We start from the raw sequence: 23514 nt of genomic DNA, 5'->3' as shown, positions 1-23514 counted from the left end.
AAGGGGAATTCAGTGGGCATAGCTGGTGAGACAGTTCAAAGAGCCATGATGTTCATGGCACTGTGTTGAGTGCGGTATAGTTGTGGTTCCTGATATTTTTTTTGCAAAACAGCAGGTGCTGAGAGCCTGGCTGCTGAATTCTCTAAGCAATAATTATTTTGCTTCTTGGTGTTAAGTCTGTATTAGTCCCTGTAACAAGCCAGAATGGAGTTTTGACATTTAGATCTCCTCCAAATGAACCTGAAGATTTCATTTTACTTACACCAGGGTAGTGTTTTGCAAGCCATTAGTTTCTAGTTGAGAAGCTGATGGATATTTTAAGATCTTAAATCCTCTATTTGCTAGAAAACACCACACATTTTATTGCAGGTACTATTCATGTGGAAGATGTAAAAAATATTTTTTTTAAATCATGGATGCAGTATCTGACCCATGTTTCAGCTGATTTTTAGTCCCATACCATTGTGATTCCCCTTCCAAACAATATTCTTTAATATACTCTTGTGTTTACATAGATTGTAAAAGACATTGTGAGTGCACACCAGCTGAGCTGCCTTAGAGATTTGAATCTTTATTTAGGGGGTTCAAATGAAAAGTAAACGTTTCTACATGGGTAGCTGGGCAGCTCTTTCTGTTCTAGTGGGAAGAATTAGCTAAACAAAGTTATGTTTGGGCATCCTTTACCCTTACTTCTTTGATTTTTGCATTTATTTATATGCTACATAATAAAAAATTCTTTTTAGGGTAGAGGTTTGTTTTTTGAGGGGGGAGGTTGGGTTGTTTTGGGTTTTTTTGGGTGGGATAGGGTGTATTTTGTTTGGGGTTTTTAGTTTTGGTTTTTTGTTTGTTTGTGGGGGTCTTGTTTGTTCCTCTGTTTTGGTTTTAGTTAATATTGAACAGAGACATGGGAGACATGGTCCTGCTCTCTTTCCTTGCATAGTCCCTGCGTGCTTCTGGCTCATTGAAAGGAGGGAGTTTCTCACAGAATCACAGAATATTCTGAGCTGGCAGGGACCCAGAAGGATCATCCAATGCAGCCCTGAAGTGACTGGGGAGTTGTCCCTTAGCTGTCTGTGGAATACACAGCAGGGAAGGAGTGTCTGTTCTGCTCTCATCTCACTCTTCACATGGAAAACATGTGAAAATCAGGGCTACAAGGCCAATCCTGTGGCTGTGTGGGAAGAAAATAACCACAAGGCCAGTTCTTAGTGGACACTGGTGTCAGAATTCAAGATGACATTTTTCTCCTTTGTACTTCCAGTTTCTCCTGAATTGGTCTCTTTAGAAGTCACGTTGTCTCCGTTGCTATTCAAGCCAGCAGAGCTGATAAGAGACTGTGATAACCTCATATAATAGCTGATTTATTTCTTTATTTAGATTCAGTTGCTGGGTGTGGCTGCCCTGTGCCAGAGGCTTTGCTGCTGGCAGAGGACAGAAGCAATGCCTTGACTTTGTTTCCATCTCTGGCAGGGGGACAGCATTGCTTCCTGTGACTCCTCGGGCGTGCTGAAGATCTGGGACATGCGAATGCTGCTCCCTGTTCTCTCCATCGACGCGGGTCCCCATCCTGCCAACCAGGTGGCCTTTCATCGCTCTGGTAGGAGTCTAAAACAGCTTTTCCCCCATAAAACACGGTTTGTTTTGCAATCTCTCTAATCTCTCTCTAGTTCTGGAGGCAGATAACATGTGTGAAGCAGCACAGATGTGGTAATTTTGAAGAAGAAATGCCTGATTGTGGCAATGATCAATATGTTTGTTTTCTATGGGCTAAACTGCCAAATTGGACTGCTGCTCCATTTATATAAAATGAATAATGCACGATAACAAAGAGTACAATTAATTGCAACAGTATTACATAAAATACAGAACTGATCAATGGGGGTAAAAAGCTTTGTGAGATTACCTATGTTCCAGTGGTGTTTATTCCCCATTACTGTTTGTTCTTTTAGTTGCTAATTCTGGAGTTGCATTTCATAACACTCTTACAAAGTCCTCTTACAAGTGCCTCAGAACTTCATCGTGCTGACAGGGCTGCTTACTAGGCACAGGAATTGAATTAAGCAGTTATTTTTTCATCATCAACCATGTATTACCATGTCAGCAGTACTGTGAGTGCACATTGCATTTTCATTTGAAGAAGGGCCATTCTAAAACATTTTTGTTTTAAAACAATCTTCAGTTCCAAAGCACAGACAGAGCATTCCTGTTGCAACACAGAATTAGATCCTAGCTTAGGAAATGGTTTTACTCAAAGCCAGTGCAACATGATATAATACAACAATATATAACATAATATATATAGGCACATTGAAAAATAAGTATACATTTGTATTATGTGTTCATAAAGCTTTGATAGAATTTGCGGGATGATAAAGAATCATTAAAGAAAAATAATGGGATGGTGTTTTGTCATAATGACCCACATACTGTAGAATGCATATTATCAATATATTGAGTCCCTTGGCAGGAAACTTTGACATCAAATTCCATATTATCTGTGTAGTGATTTCATGGATCTCTCTGCTGTATCATTGAATAAGGTGCTTGCATTTTCCAGGGGAGAAAAAATGTATTGGCGGTGTCCAGTTTTGGGCAGTTTCCCAAAGACACGTTTAACCACTATTGTATTTATGTGTGTAATTTGGAATAAGAGCCCATTTTTTGTTCAGGAGGATTTGAAGAAGTTTTGTATCTTTGTTTATGGTGTATAATGTTGGGTCATTTGCAGCGGAACCACACCCCTGAAAAATGCAGTTGTAATATTTCTGCCAGATGGGAACTTTCCATTAGAAAGGTTATCAGCTTCAGGTAATCTAAACGGGCACATTTTCCCATCATTTGGACAAAATCCCAAATTTTCTCTGCAGGAGTAACCACACAACAGAGATATCAAATTGGGGTGGATGGTCACAGAGAGGCAGAATGCAAAAGGATGGAATTCCAGCTGGCTGAAGATAGGCAAATACCTGGCTGAGACACTCTGTACCTGCTGCAAGAGGGACAGAGTAGATAAAATACATCCTGTGTTTAACAGCCTGTTGGGAATGGGACATCTGCCTCAGTCAGGACCTCTGCCTGTGGAGCAGCTTGTGTTGATTTTCCTTATCAAAACATGGCTCAGTTTCCAGCTGTGTCCCTCAGTCTCTCTGGCTGATGTTATACCACCCAGTGTAAAATACTTGACTGCATTAATAGTCAGAGGCACAAATTGTTCAGCTCTTACAGGTGGATTTAATTAGTAGATTAGAGAGCCATGGTTGAGCAGGTTTTTTTCTTCTGCCCAATAATTATTTAAATGAAAGTTAATAATGATAGAAGAGGTTTATGAAAAGTTTGGCGGCATCAGCAAACAAGATTGAGGTTGGAGATAGGAGGGTCCCAGCTAATGGAAGAATTTGCTTTGTTTTCCTTTGTATTGTTTTCAAGTAATTATCTTTGCAAATGCAGTGTAGACAAGCACATCTTAGCTTTTGTTTTTAAGTGGTGTTACCTTTGTGGGTTTGACATGCACCAGGTGGGAGGAGTTGTGACTTACCGGGGTTCTCCCATTGGCATTTTTGGGGATGAGCCTTGCTGGCTCCAGTGATCCATGGCTGTTCTGGGCCTAAATGCCTGAGCAGCACTGTTAGTTAAATAGCAGCCTAAAGCCATATCCTGCTTGATCAGAGTCACACTCAGATCTTAGATAAATTACTGACAACAGTTGTGTATAAATCTTTCTGCTTCAGCTGCGCTCTGCCTCAGCTTTTCTTTAGCTCAGCTTAAAGGTGGACTTTTCCATACTTGTGAATAAACAGAAAATAATTACATTAGTAATTACCACTGCACTTCATGGGGATTTTCTGCTTTGTCCTGTGCTTTCTGCAACAAGCTCATGGTCTTTCAGTGAGAGGTGGTGATGGAGCTGCCTGGGACTCAGCCTACTGGTGGTAATGCTCTTCAATACTGTGTTTAATATCTGAAATTTTTCTGATGTCATACACAATTAACATGTCCTTTGAATTCTGCATGCTGTGAATGGCTGACCAGAGTTACTGAGCAAGATGGACAGCAGAATAACTGATTTTTAAACTAAGTTCACTTTTACTTTTTTATATCAAGTCAACAGCATCTCCACATGCACATATTCTTGTGTAGCATTCATGCATCCCTGGAGCACCCTCTCATCACTACCTTTAGTGTTTGCAGTTGCAGTTTAGAAAATGTAAATGAGATTAATCACAACCCAGCATTGCATATGTAAGAGAAGGTGCAGGAGGTTCCAGCTTGTGTGCTATGAGGTATTTATTAATTATCACAGCACATTAAAACAAACAAACCAAACAAGCCCCACTTCACAGCAACAATCCAAAATCAAGAGCAGTTACAGTAAGGCTGAGGGCAAGCAAATAATATTTGGAGAAATGCACTGTTTTATTTTGAGCTCTGGAGATAGAGTGAGGTGTTAACATTTAACCTGCCTCCATCCAGGCTGGGCTGTGCTGCTCTCAGCATGAACAAATAACCTCTCCATGCTTCTGACCATTCCCAAGGGCTATAGGTGTGTGTCTTATCCTGAGAAAAAGTAAATCAAAAGAAGGTAAAAGCTGTAAATGAATGTGAAAGTTGAGAAATGGCAGGATCAACATTATCTTGTGATGCAAATCTTTTATTTTAGGAGACAACATTTCTAGGGATGCAGGAGACACGTTGACAGTGAACAGATGGTACCACTGTCAGCCATGGTGGGGTCAGGGCAACTGCTCAGTGTTGCTCTCTGAAAGGAAGCTTCATTTGCCTAATTACACATCACATGAAATCACCCAGCACCATAACTACAAGACAAACATTGGTGCAATGGCTGGCAATTGTTTGCTGTTCCCCTGCAGTTGTTCTTGGTGTCAAATAGCAGAGACAAATTTTCATCTCTATATTACCACCCTTTTACTGAACACAGAATTATTGACAGGATTTCTGGGATGTTATTGATGGAGCATTTTCAATATTTGCACTTGATATTATTTGGGCTATTATTGATAATGTTAAAGCTACAAACAATTCCCACATGGAGGGGGGCATGGAGGTTAGAGCTCGGATGGTTTCCACTGATACTGAGACATCAGGTGAAGTTCCAAAATTACAGTTTTCACTGTATCCCTAATCTGGTAACAATCTGTGTGCTCAGAACAGAACTAGCAGATGTAGTCCTTGCAGATCAATCTTGCAGTGAGGTGCCCTCTCAATTTTCTCTTAGATTTCCTCAATTTTGGTTGGTGTATTGACTGCAAAGACAAGCTGGTGTTAAGGTGACAGCCAGGTGTTTTTCTTTGCTCCTTCTTTCCACTTTTCCTTCATGCTTTTGATTAATTGATACCCCTTAAGTGGCACTGAGGAGATAAAGCTTCATCTTGGTAGGGTTGAGAGTTTTCTAGGATGGAAGAAGCTCTCCTTTGCTGGGAAACCTACAGTGGATTTTGGAGTTAGAGGCTGAATCAGCAGTGGCTGCACCTGTAACTTGCCGATCTCAGGAGGTGACTGTGGCCATTATGTCCATATATAAAGAGAACTGGAGCAGGACAAGATCTTTACCCTTGGCTTGTTTTGCAGTTTCTGGAACTTACTTTCTGTATTTGTCTCCTTTTGATTCCAGTTAAAGTCACACTTGATGGGAGAAGAATCCTCTAGCCCAGAATTTAGCAGTAATCTCTTTAGAGGCATCTGATTTTGTCCACATAGAGCAATTATGTGCTGACATTAATGTGTGTTTTTCCCTATGCCTCCCATTTCTGACTCAAAAGCTTTTTTCATTACCACACTTTATTGCTCTGTGTTCTTTAATCTCCAAGGCAGATTACTTGATAACATCAATTGATTCCTTAGGGTGCTTTTCCCCTTGTGGTTCAATGCCTGAGTTCCTGCCTCAATTCTGACTATGTATATGCTGTCACAGGCAATACAGCCTCAACTTGGGTAATTTTTACTTCATTGAAGTTCTTGACAATTAACACAACCTTCTGATCATTGATTCTGGGTATTGAGAAAAAACAAACCATGAAGGATTAAACAATTGTTAAAAGTAAGTGCTTTTTCTCCCCCTTCCCCAGTCTCACCATGAGCCAAACATCTCTCCTTCCCCCTTCCTGCTTTCTTCTTGCTTTGTTTTTGCTGTGGGCTGTGCTCCATCAGCCCAATTCCTTTGGTGCAGCAACAGGGGATGCAGGAGGAGTGTCATTCTTTGGATTTGTACTGGCACTTGCCCTTTGACTCAGACAACTCCCAGTTCTGTTTACTACTCAGTTCAGACTTGCTACAGTGCTGTAACTCTCCTGACAGGGCAGCAAGGTGACCAAGCTGTGGTTCTGGAGCACATCTTTTAAGTCTTTGAAAGGTTTGCTCTTTACATAGAGAATTGAGACTTATTTTGCTGCCTGCTTTGCTTCTTCTTATTTTGCTGCCTGATTTGCAAGGACTACATCTGCTAGTTCTGTTCTGAGCACACAGATTGTTACCCTTTTTCAAGTCCATTTGTAATTGTACATCATTTGTTCCTCTCCTTGTTTCCATCAGGAATTGCTTCATGTCTGTCCCTTCAGAACCATTTGTTTCCCTATGGTCAGCATTCCAAGATCTGTGGGTTTTCCCTGTATCCCTATACACCCATTCTGTACTAAGAATTCGTATGGTCTGTTTCTTTTGAATATAATTGATCCACATGCTCACAGATTTTGCTTAATGAGCACAAATGCAGCCACCTGCATATCTTAGTTTGCTATTTATTATTTGATAATCAGCACTTTTAGGTCATCTTCACTTTCCTCTTGGCTTCAGCTCACATGCAAGTGCTGTGTCAGGGCTGTGTGTCTGATCTGTGTCTGCTTCCTCTGGCCAAGTAGTAGTCAGGGAAACCTCACTTTCTTTCCTTCCAGAAGGGGATAGGGCTGAACAACAAAGCCAGGCCTTTTGCTTTATACTGGCAAGTTTCAAGCAGTGATGGCTCTCCATTTCTCCTTTGTCTTGTCCTTCCCTCTCTGGTTCTATTTCTGTTCAGTCTAAACTTGAGTATCCCTTTATAAAACTCCCCTTTAAAGCCTGTGATACATGTTTGGTCCATGTTTGAATGTGGAGCCCAACTTTAAACTCATGGGTGGGAGATAAAATTTCAGGTCCATGTATTGACCAAGCTATTTTTATACAAGCCAAAGATTTTCCAAAGTGATTCCTTGGATAGAAGGAGTACTGGTGGGCTGGTTCACCTCAGCCACACTGGTAAGAAGGTTTAGTCCTTTGTGCCTCCAGGTGAAATCCCTGCTTTGGCAGAGCAGATGCTGTTGCCCCAACTGTGTGCTGTTTGTCAGTGCCCCAATATTGATGTTTTGTCCCTAGGTAGCCCTCCCAGCCCACGTGTTTGCAGTGGTGAATCCATTAGTGGGCTCCCTGGGGAGATTCCAGCATGGTGTGAGTTGGTTTATACAAGCCATGACCTATTTTCCAGCCCTGATCATGCTGCTTTCCCTCGGAGGTCAGATCAACAACACGTCCCTGTCAGCCCCTTTCCCTGAGGAGCGCTTACAGCGTCTGTTGACCATCCTTAATTACTCCTATGGTCAGCATGGGAATAAAAGGATGTGCTGCAGGACTGAATTATTCAACAATAATTCCTTGTCTCATAATTCTCACTCCTTCCCTCTCTGCTGCTGTATGCCATTTTTCTCATTCACAACATCTGTTTTCCTGATCATAAAAATTCTTTAATTTGGAGGCAATGGGCAGATTGGACTTACACAAATAAGAGCTGACTGACAGATCGTTTTGTCTCCTTGTTTCATGGGGTAGGAAACTATCACTCTCCTTATTTCTGGCTGTTGCAGTTTGCCAAAGGGAAAAAGCTGGCAATGAATTTTCCCCCTTTGTTGAATCAGGGGGAGAGTTGTGCTGTGCAGTATTTCTGTTGTGTCATGGCCATTTTTCAATACAAGCAAATGCCACAATATTTAAATATGCTGGAAGGGAAAGAAAAGGGATTCTTAAAATATACGACTTTATTTTCAGTATAGACATAATTTAAAATGTATGAAATATTTGTCCTTTGGAAAGCAAAGGGAGGTGGCTTGGAACTCCTGTATTTTACATTTTTTGCCCTGATTGCAGATAGTGTTTTGTCTCTGGCTGTGTTTGCTGAGCTAATGAGGGTGGGGAGTGCGCTAGTGCAGGCGATTGCTTTGAGCACTGAGCACTTTGAAGAGATTAGCCCCATTGATATTCCCTTCATCTTTGTTAGAGGGGCATGCTTCCTTCCCTGGAGTGCCAGGAGATGGACAGCTATTTAATAGAGCCAGCCTTTTTCAAGTACAGGCTGTACTCCTGAATATCCCCATCTCCCTTGCCTGCAGATTTCCCACAGAAAAACAATGTTCTGGAAGCCAGGGTTGTTCCTCATTAGAGCAATATATTGACCTGATGGGGGGGGTTTGGAGGACCTCAGGTTGACTGGGTTATCATCTGTCTGGTTAAATGTTATTCTTCAAGGAGAAGCAACAGTTCCAGCAGTTCAGGCAGACAGCCAAAACATGGGGATGAGCAAATTGTTTGTTCCAAGAGTAAATGAAGGGAATGTCCACATGAATTTTGCCATCCTTGTATTAAACTAACAGAAGCTGAAAATTGGAGCTTTATCCATCCCAAGTGGGGCATAACTGATCAAAATTTTGATTCTCCAGCAGCTATCTACAAACTGAATTAAAATGGCTTGCAAGAAGTTGGCTTTTTTTCTAATCTCATTTTAACTCAGCACAAGTCTTAAAATAATAATGTATTCAACCTCTCATCTCTAACATTTACTGCTTTTGTAACTTTAACAGGTTCATGGATCCTATTTTATATTATTGTTTATATTAATTCCAGCTCACAGAGTGCTGCAATTAGCCCATTCCCCCTTTGAATGTATTTACAGTGATAAAAGAGAACTCCTTACTTTCACTTAGACTGCACAGCTCCATCCCAAGCCTGGCTTAGATACAAGAGCTTCATCTCCTGATTAACTTACTCCTGCAGACAGTCAGGGATGAAGGACCTCTGAAAGTCATCACAGCCTTTCTTGCATGAAAGCTCCTCTTAAATATCGACAGCTCTCCAGGTCCTGTGTTTTGAGTACAGCATCTGTATGTAAAGAGAGGATCAATAGTGTATTCATCATTCATATGCCGTAATAAAGGAAAGGGATTTCTGAAATATTGGGTTAGCATTTGTGGGTCCTTTCTGTGTGTTAAATATGGAAGGTGGAATGGCCATGGCATTCTCTGCCAAGGACTGGATAGGTCAGGCAATCTGCAAGGGGACAGCCATTTGCATCTTTGTCACTGCCAAAATGAAACATAAATTCATCAGTAATCGAGAGCCATTAGTTAGCTGGGAGCTTTGTGGGCTGACTGCAGCTTGTGTTGGGAGTGGAGAAAACACATTTAGGAAAACAGAGCACCTGGTAGTTTTGTTTAAGGGAAGCAAACCCTGAGAGAGGAGAAAGAGTCCAGAGGGGCTGGGATGCTTTGGAGAAAAAAGTAATCCTTGTGACTGCCTAAGTAACTCAAGTATGCTGTTTCAAACATGAGGATAATTTAGGGAATTTGGTCTGTTCACCCACTGTTCTTTTCCCTCCTAGAAAGCAAAGTATTTCATATTTTAGATTAAAACTTGGAGATGAAATGTCAGTTTCATAAAAAAATAAAAGATAAACACTTAAAACTGTCCATAACCAGCATTTTTCTTTCTCCATTGTGGGGGTAAAAACTATACCAGTATGTGCTGAGTTTGAATAACACACTTTCAGTAACTCAAAACTTACCTTTTCAGCAAATGTCCTCTTTTTTCAATATTCCTTTTTTAAAGTAACTAAAGTCCAAAAGAAAATTATTCACTTTCAGATACCTGTATTGTGATGACCAAGAAAATTTTGATTCCTTGAACAGTTCCTCCACTTGGTAAATGGAATATATTAGTGAGCTAGATCTTTTCAGAGCTTGGAAAGTGGCACTTCTTTTCAAGAAAGAGATCATCTTTGAATTAAAAGTATGCTGTCCTTAGCCTTTTTTTATTTTTATTTTATTGACAAATTGTCCCAGGAGCTAAAGTGCATAATCATCAATAACAAGTGATCCATGGGGCTATGCAAAATATATTGATTAACAATATAATCTCCATACAGCTGTCCTAGCAATGCTTGTTATTTTTTATGGGCCAATCTGGGAGTCCTGCTTGCATTTCAAGGGGCAGGTGGAGGGAGGTGAGTGAGACCAAGTTCAGGGCATCTCTGCAGTTGCCTGGCAGCATCTTTGGTGAAAAAGGAAAAATGCCACCAGTTGCTCCCACCACAGGATGTGCAGCCTCCTTTTGTCAAGCCTGTATGGGTACAAAGTAAACCCATTTCCTTGAAAGGAATTCAAAGCCTGAGACAAAATCCTCTTTGTCATGAAAGCATGATTTTAATTTGTTTTTAAGGCTGTTCCACTACTAAGAAAATCCTGATTTAGATGCCTTTGAGGCATTTAACTTAGACTTATGCAGAGCTATTCCTCAGAGAAAATTGGATGTAATTTTAGGATTAGGTAACTGACCTAGGAATGAGAGAGAGAGGGAGAGAGAGTGCAAAGCTTGCATATCCACTTTGTCCAGATGGATATTCACTAGGAAACCTTCAAACTGCTCATAAATATTGCCTGTCCTTTTGTAAAGGCTCCCACCAGCAAGCCCATGGTCATTTCCTGGGCAGAAAGAGGTTTTGCATTGAAACTTTTGGGCAACTAAATAAAGTATTTTATTTCCCTTTCTTTTTCTGTGGCAAAATATTATACATAATGATGAATGGGAAAATGAGCAAGGAAAGAAGTTCTATAAACAGCCTCCAACGCCTGACTTGAATATTTGAGCTGTTTGTTTGGGTTTTTTTTCCCTCTGGAATGAACTTCCTTTATTTCTTTGCCTGTTTTTCAACTCATGAAAATACCTTTTATGTAGAGCTGTTATTTCTCTGAGTATCACATGCTCCTGGGGAGCAGGGCAAAATCTACTTACTTTCAATCTTCCTAAACTAAATTGAGTGAAAAAAGGAAATATCTTAATCCTTTTTTCCCCCCTTCTAGAACACCAAAGAGGTCATGATGTTGGCTTTATGTCAAGCATCATTTCCTCCTTTGACATTTTATATTGCAAGTGAATATGTGTGCAATACCTTGATGACTTGCCTGAAAACATAGAAGAGAAAGAAAAGCAAAGCATTTCTGGTCTGTGGTGGCAGTGTCCAGCTCTGGGCAGGAGGAGATGCAGAGGGCAAACAGATAAACTCAGGAAGTGCTGTGGTTTCCCTGGCCCTCTCCTGTGGATCAGGGCTCCCAGATCTGGCTCCTCATGCACTTCCATGTTCATGGATCTCTCCTGTGGATCAGGGCTCCCAGATCTGGCTCCTCATGCACTTCCATGTTCATGGATCTCTCCTGTGGATCAGGGCTCCCAGATCTGGCTCCTCATGCACTTCCATGTTCATGGATCTCTCCTGTGGATCAGGGCTCCCAGATCTGGCTCCTCATGCACTTCCATGTTCATGGATCGCTCCTCTGTGAAACTTCTGGTTTGGCACTTTGTATTTCCAGCAGATCCCTCAGCCATGTAGAAGCACCTCCTGCCTGTGCTCTAAATCTCTTAATGATACATTCTGATTCTCATACTGTGGGAATCATTGAATAATTGTTCCTTGTTCAACCTCTTCCTGCTGGCACATCTTCCCTGCTCTCTTTGTGGGGCTGAGGAGTCTGTGTCTATTTAATCTCCTAAATACATCAGCCATTCCTCCTCTTTGTTCATTTGTTGCCTTTCTGTAAATCTTATTTTGGGTACTATTGTGGTTCTATTTCTAGAGTCCCATACTGTTGTTATCAGATTTCTAAAGTCCATACCTCCTTCGTGTGTTCTCACAGCTGCAGATCTTCCCAACACAGACTCCTTCTTCTGCATGTTGTTCTTTCTCAGTTCAGGGCTCCTTCAAGGCTCTCCCTGACTGGCTAACCTGCCCCCTTTTATCCCAGTTATCTTCATTAGTCACAGCTGCAGCCCAATTAAGGACAACCAGGACCTCCTGGGGCAAAGCCTATTTACAAATATTCAAGTACAATCCATTTCCTCTACTATATTTCCCCCTTTTCTCTTACTTACAGAACCAGGTTTTACATACAATACTTCAAGTACAACACACACATTTCCCCCATGACTCAAAGGCCACGTACAACACACACATTTCCCCCATGACTCAAAGGCCACGTACAGCGCACACAGCTCCTTGCTCAAAGGCCATACTCTTTCACAGCTCCTTGACCCAAAGGCTACATTGTCACGCAGCTCTTGGCTGTCTTATCTTCTACCAACTATCACGTCAGGGTCACCAATTGTTGCTATTCTATTTCTAGAGTCATATACTGTTGTTATCAGAGTTCTAAAGGCCCATACCTCCTTGGTGTGTTCTTATGGCTGCAGATCTTCACAGCACAGACTCCTTCTTCTGCATGTTATTCTTTGTCAGTTCAAGGCTCTCCCTGACTAGCTAACCTGCCCCCTTTTATCCCAGTTATCTTCATTGATCACAGCTGCAGCCCATCAAGGACAACCGGGACCTCCTGGGGCAAAGCCTATATACAGATATTCAAGCACAATATGTTTTCTCTACTATAGGATACTTCTTTTAAAAATGGAGAAGAGGGATGAGTCTGGCATGATTTTTTCAAGATGTGCTGAAATCAGGGTTTTAAATAGAGGTCTAATAAGGTTTTTTAGTTTCTTCACTAGCTTTTGGGTTCTTCCCCCCAGTCTTAAATCTTGATATTATAACAAGGTAATGTTTTCAAAGAAGTATCCATGGTGTCTGGGAGATCTCTCTCCTGAATGACAAAGGCTAGTTTACTGCCTGTCACTGCATTTGTATAATTAAGAATACTTTTGTTTATTTGAATCATTTAATGTTTCTCAGAATTCAGTTCCATCTTTTATTTCAGTTCCTTCTGCTTTTCTATTATTTAATCCAGCATTTTGGGATTCTTCAATCATTCTGTGAATGTGCTGTTGTCTTGAAAAACATGAATAATTTTATATTCTCGGTGTTCACCTTCACATCCTTTAAGAAAAAGAAATTTTTGATGTGCTGACTAGCACAGGTCCCAGAATAAATGTCACATTCTTCTGGTAATCTGTATTTTTCTCACTTGTCTGTCCTATTGGAAAGATTCCACTTTTCCCCCTCCCAACTTTGGTCATCAAAACTGTTGGGAAATTAAGTATCTAATGTCAGCCTGGTCACCCTTATTCCTGCTTCTTGGCCAATTTCTGATCCATTTTTTTGCTATAAAAGCTATGATAACTCCTCACTGTGGTATTGTATTTCCTCATGCATCAGCTCAATCTGTTCCTTATTATACAACTGAGTTTATTGAACCTGTAAATAAATCCCAGGTACCAGCTGGCATTTTCTCAGGCTCTTTTCAGAAGTTGCTGTCACATTTGCCGCCTTCCATTCCTCTGCTCCTTGGACCAGGCCAAGAAGTTGCTTCAGGAGCAATTTCAGTTAATTTCATATTTAATGTTCCTGTTTGAATACTTTCTGCTTCTGGCAAATATTTAATCACCTCATTCTAAGATTTTGGACTTGTGTTTCCTGTTAAGTAGCCAAGCCAGCCTGTCTGAGGAGTTAGAAAAGCAGTCAGCTTTCTGCACTGCTCTGCTTGGTGGGATTGCAGCTGCTTGGGGATGGCTGGAATAATGCACAGGTGCCTTTGGAATCCATCACAGGAGAGGGGTTTAAGCTATTGCTATATGGGTCAACTGGCTTCCTTTGCATGACCTCATCTTCAAAGGAATGGATGACTATTCCCACTAAAGGAATGAGTCAGCAATTCCTTCAAACAAAGACATCTATCTATATAACAGAAAGTGTTTTGGTTGCTCACCTGATGTGCATCTGAAGTTGGGTGTTAAAATTAAGAGTTAAATTGTTAACGCTGTCCTGGGAGTGCAAGGTTCACTGAATTTGAGAGTTTTACACTGCAGTCCATGAAAAAAAAAGAGGAACTTAAAACACTGTCTGTTAAATCCATTGCCTTCTACTGCCTGCTAGAGCTGTAATAGTAGTAGTTGATAACAGCCTTTTATTGAGGATCATCCCTGTGTTCCAGACTGCAGTCCCAGCTGACTCCTTAAAACTCTGGTAGGCAGTTATGTGTATTTGGCCAAACAGGTCTTTCCTTGCATCAGTGGCATTATTAACATCTCCATTTTGGGCCCAGTATTGAGGGGTTTTATTTTCTATTGTGTATTCTTTTTCCTTGAATTCCATGCCCTAGCCAGTCATCCTGAGTGGCACTTGGAATGTACCTGATAGCATAACAGGCATTTATTAGTGACTGAAATTAATGATTAGTATTTTAGCTGTGCTTGCAGGCTCAGTTTAGGCACTGGCACAATTAGGAGTCATTGGCTGATGGACCAGCAGAATAATGGGCTTCATTTAAGCAGATGAAGCCTCTGAGTCAGACCCCAAGCAGGGCAGATCTGTGCCAGTGCTGGCCTCGCTCAGCACTGTGGCTGAAGGGGCTCCTCCACCTTCTTGCCTGGGCAGCCCCAAGTGCCAGGAATGAGTGAACAACCTGGCTTGAGAAACTCACAGCCTTCCTGTTCCAGCTCCTGCATCTGATGTGGAGTGCTTGAATCTGGGACTGCTGAGCCTTATGATGCAGGTATTGTCAGTGATGTAATGTTCTGCTGATTTTTTTCATTAATTAACACATTCATTTGAGTAAATTAGTAGACAACTCTGATGCCTGATGGGATATTGCAGGCATTGTAAACACAAGGTTATTGAGTATAATGAACACTTCTTCTCTGGCATCAGAGCAAATCATAGGGAAAGGAAATGGGAAAGGAAATCAATAAGAAGAACCAAGCCCATAGAAATTATTAAGCATCACCTCCTTCAGAACCCCTCAGCTAATGAAAAAAGCTGCTCTCCTGAAATATTGCCCACAGCCTAATCTGGTAGATGCACATGATGTTTGGAGAGGAGGCCAACAGTGTTTGCTGGGAAGTGCTAAGCATCCTCATGGCGTTGTGTACCTTGTACAGCAGGTTCTCTGTGGCAGCCTTGGGCTTGCTGGGCCAAGGTGGAGGATGTCTTGAGTCTCAGTGTTGCTGCTTTGAAGGGAAGAGAAGTCTGAGCCTGTGACCTCCCCTTCTTGACTTCTGTGAAACTGCAGCATGCTCTGGGTGGCTGCTCTGTAATCAGCCAAGCCAGCCCCTGCCAGCAGGTGCCGTGCTGTGTGTGTAGGGCATCCCCCACACTGCAGGGCACCCAGCTGGCAAGGTGCAGTCTGAACCTGCAGCAGGCTGCTCTGCCTGTCTCTGTAGTGGCTGGTTAGCTCACTCATCCCAGCTCTGAGAAGTTTTCCAAACACAGCTTCACTGAGAGCCTTGAGAGCTTAAATCTCTACACATGCCTGCTGCTGGCCCGAGGGCTCCTGGGGCTGCCTGCTTCAAACTCTTACACTAACCAGGGCTCTGGTACATATTTTATGATAATTCCTTTTCATTCCTTGCTCATTTGTTTTCTGTTGTTACTTCTCTTTTGCTGCTACAAAAGCTCTTCTGTTCTTACATTTGATGTTCACTTCTGTGATTTGTCCTGATGTTCTCTGCAATTATAAGTTGGAGTAGTACTGAGGTGAATGAATAATTCAGCAGATCCAAAATGACACAGACTGGGTTGCTCCATAGCTGAGAGCACAATCACGCCCATAACACAGAGCTGACATCCACCTTGTGTACAAGTACATGTGGATTATGGTCCTGTGGCTCTGCACAGTTTTGCTCTTAACATCCACCTTCGCAGTCTGTTTGGGCTCTTTGGAATGATGTACTAAAGGCTGGATGAGGAGGTTTTATTTCCAGAAATTTTATTTTCAGAAATTAGTTCATGGGTATGTGGGGCTGGTCTTTATGTAAGGATTTGACAGAGTGGCCATTAGGAAATGGTAGATCCCATGCTCCTGACTGAATTAATTGTGTGATTCTGTCACCTGTGCTGTGGGCGCTGTTGTACCAGGTGTGCATTAATTCAGTGTCCTGCACTGGACTCCTCTCTTGTGTGATCTGATTTGTCTCTCCTGCCATTGGTGGAGAAGAGGAGAACTGAACCCCAGTACAGCGTGGCCATCACCATGGAAACATGCTGGTGGGTACAGCTTCCCCAGAAGAGGAACACAGAATCACCAAATCACAGACTGGTTTGGGTTGGGACCTTAAGGGTCATCTCATTCCATCACCTGCCATGGAACCTTCCACTATCCCAGGTTGCTCCAAGCCCATCCAGCCTGGCCTTGGACATTTCCAGGGATGGAACAGCCACAGCTTCTGTGGGCAGCCTGTGCCAGGGCCTCCCGACCCTCACAGGGAAGAATTTATTGCTAATATAAAATCTAAACCTACTCTCTGTCAATTTGAGCCCTTCCCTCTTTGTACTGTGACTCCAGTTCCTGACAGAGCCCTTCTCCAGCTTCCCTTTGCCCTTTTAGATACTGAAAGGGGTTCTGAGGTCTCCACACAACCTTCTCTTCTGAATAGTCCCAGATTTCTCATCCTGATTTCACAGAGGAGATGCTCTAGTCTGGGATTCAAGCATTTGATGCCTTCTGTAGTTCTGGCCCAACTAAAGTAAAAACACCTTCATATGTTCAGTGATTTAAAAGCACTGAACACAGCTCAGCCCATCTACTGCCACATACATAATCAGTTTGGGTATTTCTAAGCAAAACAAATACTTCCAAAGGAGCTATTGCAAACAGAGGGACTAACATTAATAAAATAGGCAGTTCCCTCTTTAAGGGTTTTGTTGGAATAAAATGGATTGTTTTTATTGAGATTTAAACTGCAGTTTGCTTAAATTATTTTTATATTTGCCCATTATATTGTGGGCATATGAAATGGGCAAAATGTTAACAATAATTAAGCAGAGTGGTCCTGAATACCCTGGCAAGTCTGAAAGATCATACAGAAAAGAAAGCAGCTATCTGTGGAGCTGCCAATTCTACTTATATGAGCCCATCTGTTTAGATCTACAGCTGTTTCCTAAAGAAGAATACATCTTATGTAAAGAATTCTCACCAGATCCCTCAGACATTTTATCATTCAAGAATGCTCTTCCTGTTTGTTCTCTCTCTCCTTTATAAGGAACTATAGAATTAATGTTTTTACTGTGGTCTCGTAGAACATTTGCAAGACAAATTATGGACTTAGCATTAAAATTAAAAGAGTTTGTTCTCTTCTGGTTTCATAATGAATACAAACGGTTGCAAGCCATGTGCTCATACCTACAGTGGCTCTAAGTCTTGTCTCCTGTTTCTCTTTCCCCTTCCACTTCTTTATTTTCATCTGGAGACCTTCAGACCATCTCTTGTCAAACCTAAGGTATAGATTATTTTATATCTAATTAGTCATGTGGAAAGTCTCCTTGTGGGGTGTAAACTTCTTTTATTGTAAAACTTCTTTTTAAAAGAGGAATTGAGGAGCTCCAAACTTTTTGTTTCCCTGTGTCCCCCAGTCCCAGGAGTTCTGCAAATGTAGAGCTAATGCTGTACATTCCCTGGCTGAGGTTCCATCCTTAGAACTACTTCAACAACAATATTGCCTGAATAACATCAGATATAAGCATGTGGACTTTTTTGATCTTTTTATTAAATCCTGGTATCAAAGTGGATTTATCCACTCTCAAAGATAAGATGGAAGGATGCCAGCTTTTGAAGATCATTTGCATTTCTTTCATTTGGTGGCCTAATCTTCTTCCTACTCTATTGAACTTTGGTAAAATTGCTTTAGAATTCTTAGAACAAAAAAAACCTCTAAAGAGTTCTAACTTCTGATTTAATTATCAAAGTGTAAATTCTTTACATAAACTATAGTGACACGGCAAATAAAAAATAAAATTAGGTCAAGTCAAAAAAGGAGCAAATTAAATTAGCCCCTTCAAAGAAATCTGGACTTGATTGCAATTTTTGAATTACAGATTTATAATGAGGATGGGTTTTCTCATTGTCAGCTTCTTTGGAAGTGAAATTTGTGAATTCATCTCATTTCCAGCAGTGACCTCCCAATCAGCTTTAGTGGTTCAGGTGCTTGGAAGAGTGCTGCTCTCTTCCCAGGTGGGTAATTCCATTCTGACCACCAAAACTTTCCTTACTCTTTGGGCTTCCCACCACGGCATTTCCTAGTGGAGACTTTCCATGAACTTCCAGCCTTCATTGCCAAGGTAAAATTAGAATTTTTGTGTCACTTGTAAGGGTGAACTTTTTACCCAATTTTTATTCTCTTTGCTGGAAACAGTGGCTAGCTGTGTTTTAGGTAAGAATTTCTTCCCAGATTGGGTTGTCAGGCGTTGGAAGGGGCTGCCAAGGAAGTGTTGGAGTCCCCATCCCTGGTGGTGCTCAAGGGTCTCCTGGATGTGGCACTCAGTGCTCTGGGCTGGGTGACCAGGTGGGGATCAGTCACAGGTTGGACTTTGGAAGGGCTTTTCCAACCTTAATGATTCTGGGATTCTGGGATTTTACACAGATTTCTCCATATCTCTGTAGGCATTTGGGCATAGTAGTCTTCAGCTGTTCTGCTGTAACAAAATACCTTTCCCAACCCATCCAGTGATTCCAGCAGTCCAAAGCATGGATTAAAGAAGAGGTTTATATTTAAGAATAGATCACAGCTAAAGAAATTCAGAGTATTATGGGATTCTCTGTCAAGACCTTTGAAGATACTGTCTAAAACACTTTTTAACTGCTTGGCTCTATCAGCTGTGGGGAGTTATCGTCTCTATTTCCAAACAGTTAGCAGATAAAGCCTTAAAGGCTTGGAGCAATCCCAGTTGTACAGTGAGTCAATTTATGGGGAAAATATCTCTGGGATCAGTAGTTAAAACTTTATTACAGATGGCTCAGATATTGGGCTTGATTTATTTTTTATATCTTCTGTAGTGACATGAGTGAATTGTCTACAGAAAGGCCACATCCTACTTATTACAGACTAAAGGGCATATTGGAGAGGGAGTTGCTTCTTCATGGGTCCAAAACATTTCTTTCATTTGCAGCAGAACAGAGATACAGAAATAAAAAGAGATTTTTTTTTTAGATTGTTGCAACAACTTATCAACACGGTTATTTATGTTTCAGGTGTGATTGAAGAGAGTTTACATAAATGTCTTTGGACATGCCAAAGAAAATTGTTTGATCTGATGATAGTGTTTGATTTTATTTGATGCCTTCCTAGAACTATCAAGCATTAATTTAAACCAAGCATTAATTTAAATCATGCAAAGCAAGGAGAAGGAAGATCTGAATGATTTTAGTTTGGTTATAGCTTAGCAAATATGCTTAGAACTGAAAATTTGAACTTTTGGAAATTGAAAACTTTTATTTTGCCATAAGACACTGAGTATTTGCACTACATATACACCTTAGGAAAAAAACCCCATATTTTCAAAGATTTCTTAAAATCATATTTTAAAAAAAATTCCTTTAGCCATCATTATTTTTACACATTTCTTTGAGAAGGATGCATAGCATTCTTCTGAGAACACATACTTTATTTTAAATTAAAGTGAATAATGCACTGGGTTTATAACTGTCCTGCAGTGTTTTATTTCTGATTTTATTTTCATGGTCTGTGTAATAGAGGCCATAATTTAGGATTATATTTTTTGAAGGACAGTGTTTCTTTAAAAGTTTTAGGTAACAGTGTAAAATTCATGAAAAAATAATACCATAACTGAGGAAATCTCATTGTTTATACTTTACTTGTTTGAAATAAGATGAAATTTGTGAAATATTATTGAATTTGAACTGATTAAAGTATTTCTCTTATGCACACATGGAATAAATGAGAAGTATTGCAGAAATGATTTCTCAAAGTCTTTCTCAGTTTCTCTTGACATTTGATGGAGTTCTCTTGACTTTTGGATTCCTATAGTTGGGTATCCTTGCATTAGTCCATTCTCTATCTTGACCTTTTAAAAATATCTGTGCTTTAAAATTGGTAACATCAGTGCTGCAAAGGAAGGTAGGAAAAAGCTCACTGGATGGTTATGGAGAGATCTTCCCACTGGATATTCTTGGGGTTGACTGATGCATGCAGGTGTATAAGAGATATAATTTTTTAACCAGTTGTATTTTTAGAAAGGAATAAAATGTTTTAATGGCATAATGAGACATTAATGGCCGTATCAGTTAATAAAATAAATGCCATGCTGTTATTCATGGTATGTTAAGAGTAAGAATCATTGACATTGTATGCATAAAGCAGGCACGAATAATGGCAGAACCTATTAGGCTCTGACTTCAAAAATACCCAGCAATTATGAAACTTTAATTAACAATCTTAACTTACACATATATTTACATATTAATGGTCCTAAGTGGTAATTGTAATTGTCTCTCATCATTGCTTCTTTTGACCCTCATTTTTCAAATAAGAAATATGAAATTCCATTAAGTAACATTAATAGTAGAAAATTAATTTAGGGCAATATATCATCAATTAGCAAACCCTTAACACATCTTACTATTTTCTCCTGATGCTTACTTGAAAAAAAAGAAGTTAATTATTTTATGTATGCTTGAATTCGAGGATATCACCTTATGCACACATGATGGAAATGAGAAATAATAAAGTACATTAGATTTCCTGGCCTGGATCCAGTAAAGCATCAAAATTCATGTTGACTTCTCCAGACAATTCACATGTGGCTGGTGAAGGGCAAAGAGCCAAGGCCAGCACCTCCTGACTGGGAAACCCTGCACTTTTGACAGGGCTTATCTTACACCTGGGCCACTTTGATTGGGGTTTTTCATTGTAACTAAATGTTCTCAGAAGGAAACCAGAACTTCCTCCAGGTAATGAATGCATCTGGTTTGTCTCTGCACCTTCCTTATGGAACAGCTCTCCTGATTCATCCTCCGTCGTGGGGAATGACATCCCACGGCTGCTGTGCGTGATGGATCCAGATTAGGAAGCAGCATTTGCATCTGGCCAGTAGGTCTTTAGTCACCAAATTGACAAATGAAGCTAATGTAGAATAATAATGTGTGAATTTGCTTCCAAGTACTGAAGACTAAAATACATTTTAGCCTTACATTTACACCGAGTGGTGCTCTCATAAGGAAAAAAGAAATTACGAAGGCCATTAAAAACTAAATGCCTCTTATTTATCATGTCAGCAAGGTGATCATCATCTGTTACAGGACATTAATGGTTTCTTGGACTGCAAATGTTACTGTTGTCCATAAAAGTGAGAATTATTATTGTTATTTCTATAAATGTCAGCCATGTAAATAATGTCTTTTGGGGTTTTTAACTCTTTTTCAAAGGCAATGTATATTAATGTTCTTTGAAAAGCATTCCTTTTGTGAGAACTGCTTAATCATAGAAACACAGAAGGGTTTGGATTGGAAGTGACCTTAAAGATCACCCAGGTCCACACTCTGCCATGGGCAGGGCCACCTTCCACTATCCCAGGTTGCTCCAAGCCCTGTCCAAGTGTCCTGGCCTCGGACACTTCCAGGGATGGGGCAGCCACAGCTTCTCTGGGCACCCTGTGCCAGGGCCTCACCACCCTCACAGAGGATTCCTTCCCAATATCCAATCTATACCTCCTCTCCTACTATGTTGTCAAGTATGGAACATACTGCAAAGAGAGTTTGAAGAAAACAGGTATATTTTTTCTCCCCTGGTTTTCTGTAGGCACAGAGTTTGTGGTGATTGGGAGTGGGACTGGCCCAGCCTCATCCCCAGTGGGCACAGCTGTGCAGGACAGGTGAATGCTATTGAAGGGAACGAGCCATGGAGTGCCCAGGGGCACTGAGCAACCACCAAAGGGAACAGAGGGCACACAGGTGCAGTGCATCAACAGGAGGGGATAAAAGGCTGGGCTGAAGAACAAGAAGGGCAGATGCTTGCAGCCTGCTGAGGTGCTATGATACTACTCTGTATGGGTAGGTGCCTGAAGCCTTCTGAAGAGGTGAGGTGTTGCTGTGCATGGGCAAATGCTTAAAGCCTTCTGGAATTGTGTGGTGATGCTCTGTGCATTGTGGCTCTCTCAGCTGTGACATGTGCTGTGACAGTTATCCATGTAAATGTCAGGCTGGGAGAGCTTTTGGCTCGGTGAGGTGTGTGTGATAGCCTGGGAAGTGTAACCTGGAATTACTTCTGACAGAAGCTTCAAATCTTCATGCTTACAGGTTGTAAAGATGAGTTATGCATGAGCACAGTCAGAGCGCTGGCGTCAATGCAAGCTAACTTGGTAGAGTTTCAAGGTGTAATTAATAAATTCCTGTGTGGGAATTAGCTGCTCCATAGCCTAAGAGGTGTCTGGGAGCCGAGGATGCCACGCTCTCCTGCTCTACAATTGTGTGAGAGCTCATCCACTGCTCCATAAACAGTGTCCTTGTGGGCTCTGAGGTTTCTCGGTTCTATTTGTAGGAGGATTTTGGTTTTCCTCTGCTGCATGCTAATTAATTCAGATTCCATTGTCTTTTGAAAGATCTCAGAATTCTGTTTATGGCTACAATTTAAACTGGCTGTAATCAACAGATTGATTGGTGGAAAGAATATCAGGTAGCAAGATCAGCTCCACGTGCTGAGCCAAGGGAGAGCTGCTGCCACTGTGAATGACGGCAATATGATGGGAATACTGTAAGGGCAGCAAAGACTTCCTTTATTCTGGAGCATGTAAGATGTCCAGAATTACCCCTATTGGGTAGAAAGTTGAGGAATTTTGCTCCCAGCTTTTATCTTTACATGCAGATCTAGCGTCAAAATGAATTACAGTTATCCACTGAAATAGCTCTGGGATACACAACCAGCAGAAGAATGGTGTGACTGTCAGTGCAAGGCTCTGCAGCATTATTCATAGTGACTTAAAGGCAATTAACCTGACTTCACTCAGCTGAGTTTTTGGGAAGGAAATAAATAGCCCAACTTCAGAGTGAGAGTTTCTGATTGTTTTTTATATATTGCACATGCACTGTGGAAAGTATTTGCACGTTAAAGATAGCTGTAAAACATTAAATTAGGCAAATAGGCTTTATACATGGGGGAAAATTAAAAGTAAATTTAGCCTGTCAAGCCCTAGTCATAGTCCCTTACCTGGATCCTACTGAATCCTTTTGAAACCTTTTGGGGATGCTGTTTCTTTAGCAAAGGGAGCAGTAGGTGCCTCTGTGTCAGAGGGAGCAGAAGAGGCAGAGCTGCTGCTCTTTCTCTTCATGGTGAGAGCGAAAGCAGGGTCTGGGCAAAGGGAGAGGGAGCAGAAGATTTAGGAAAGAAAACAGGAAGCAGCACAGAATCAACAGAATCCATAAAAACAATTGGGCAACGACATTTCTGTAGGGGGACATGGCAGTATTTATTGACTTAGAGGAAAGCAAAGTAACGTAGGGTCTGAAATGAGTTGTTTCAGGAAAGGGCATGTATTGA

At 41.0% G+C, this 23514-nt stretch overlaps 1 protein-coding gene across 1 annotated transcript in view; it reads left to right on the top strand.

The window, feature by feature from the left end:
- The window catches only part of SPAG16 (sperm associated antigen 16), a 384053-nt gene that overhangs the window by 277335 nt on the left and 83204 nt on the right, over nt 1–23514 (top strand). Inside the window, exon 15 of the mRNA XM_066554035.1 lies at nt 1471–1597. Coding sequence (XP_066410132.1) covers nt 1471–1597 — 127 coding nt within the window. The remainder of the gene's footprint in view (nt 1–1470; nt 1598–23514) is intronic.

The sequence above is a fragment of the Molothrus aeneus genome, chromosome 7, assembly GCF_037042795.1.
Source record: "Molothrus aeneus isolate 106 chromosome 7, BPBGC_Maene_1.0, whole genome shotgun sequence".
Lineage (NCBI taxonomy): Eukaryota > Metazoa > Chordata > Aves > Passeriformes > Icteridae > Molothrus > Molothrus aeneus.
The sequence above is the reverse complement of the archived record's forward strand: the minus strand, read 5'-3'. Positions and strand labels throughout refer to the sequence as shown.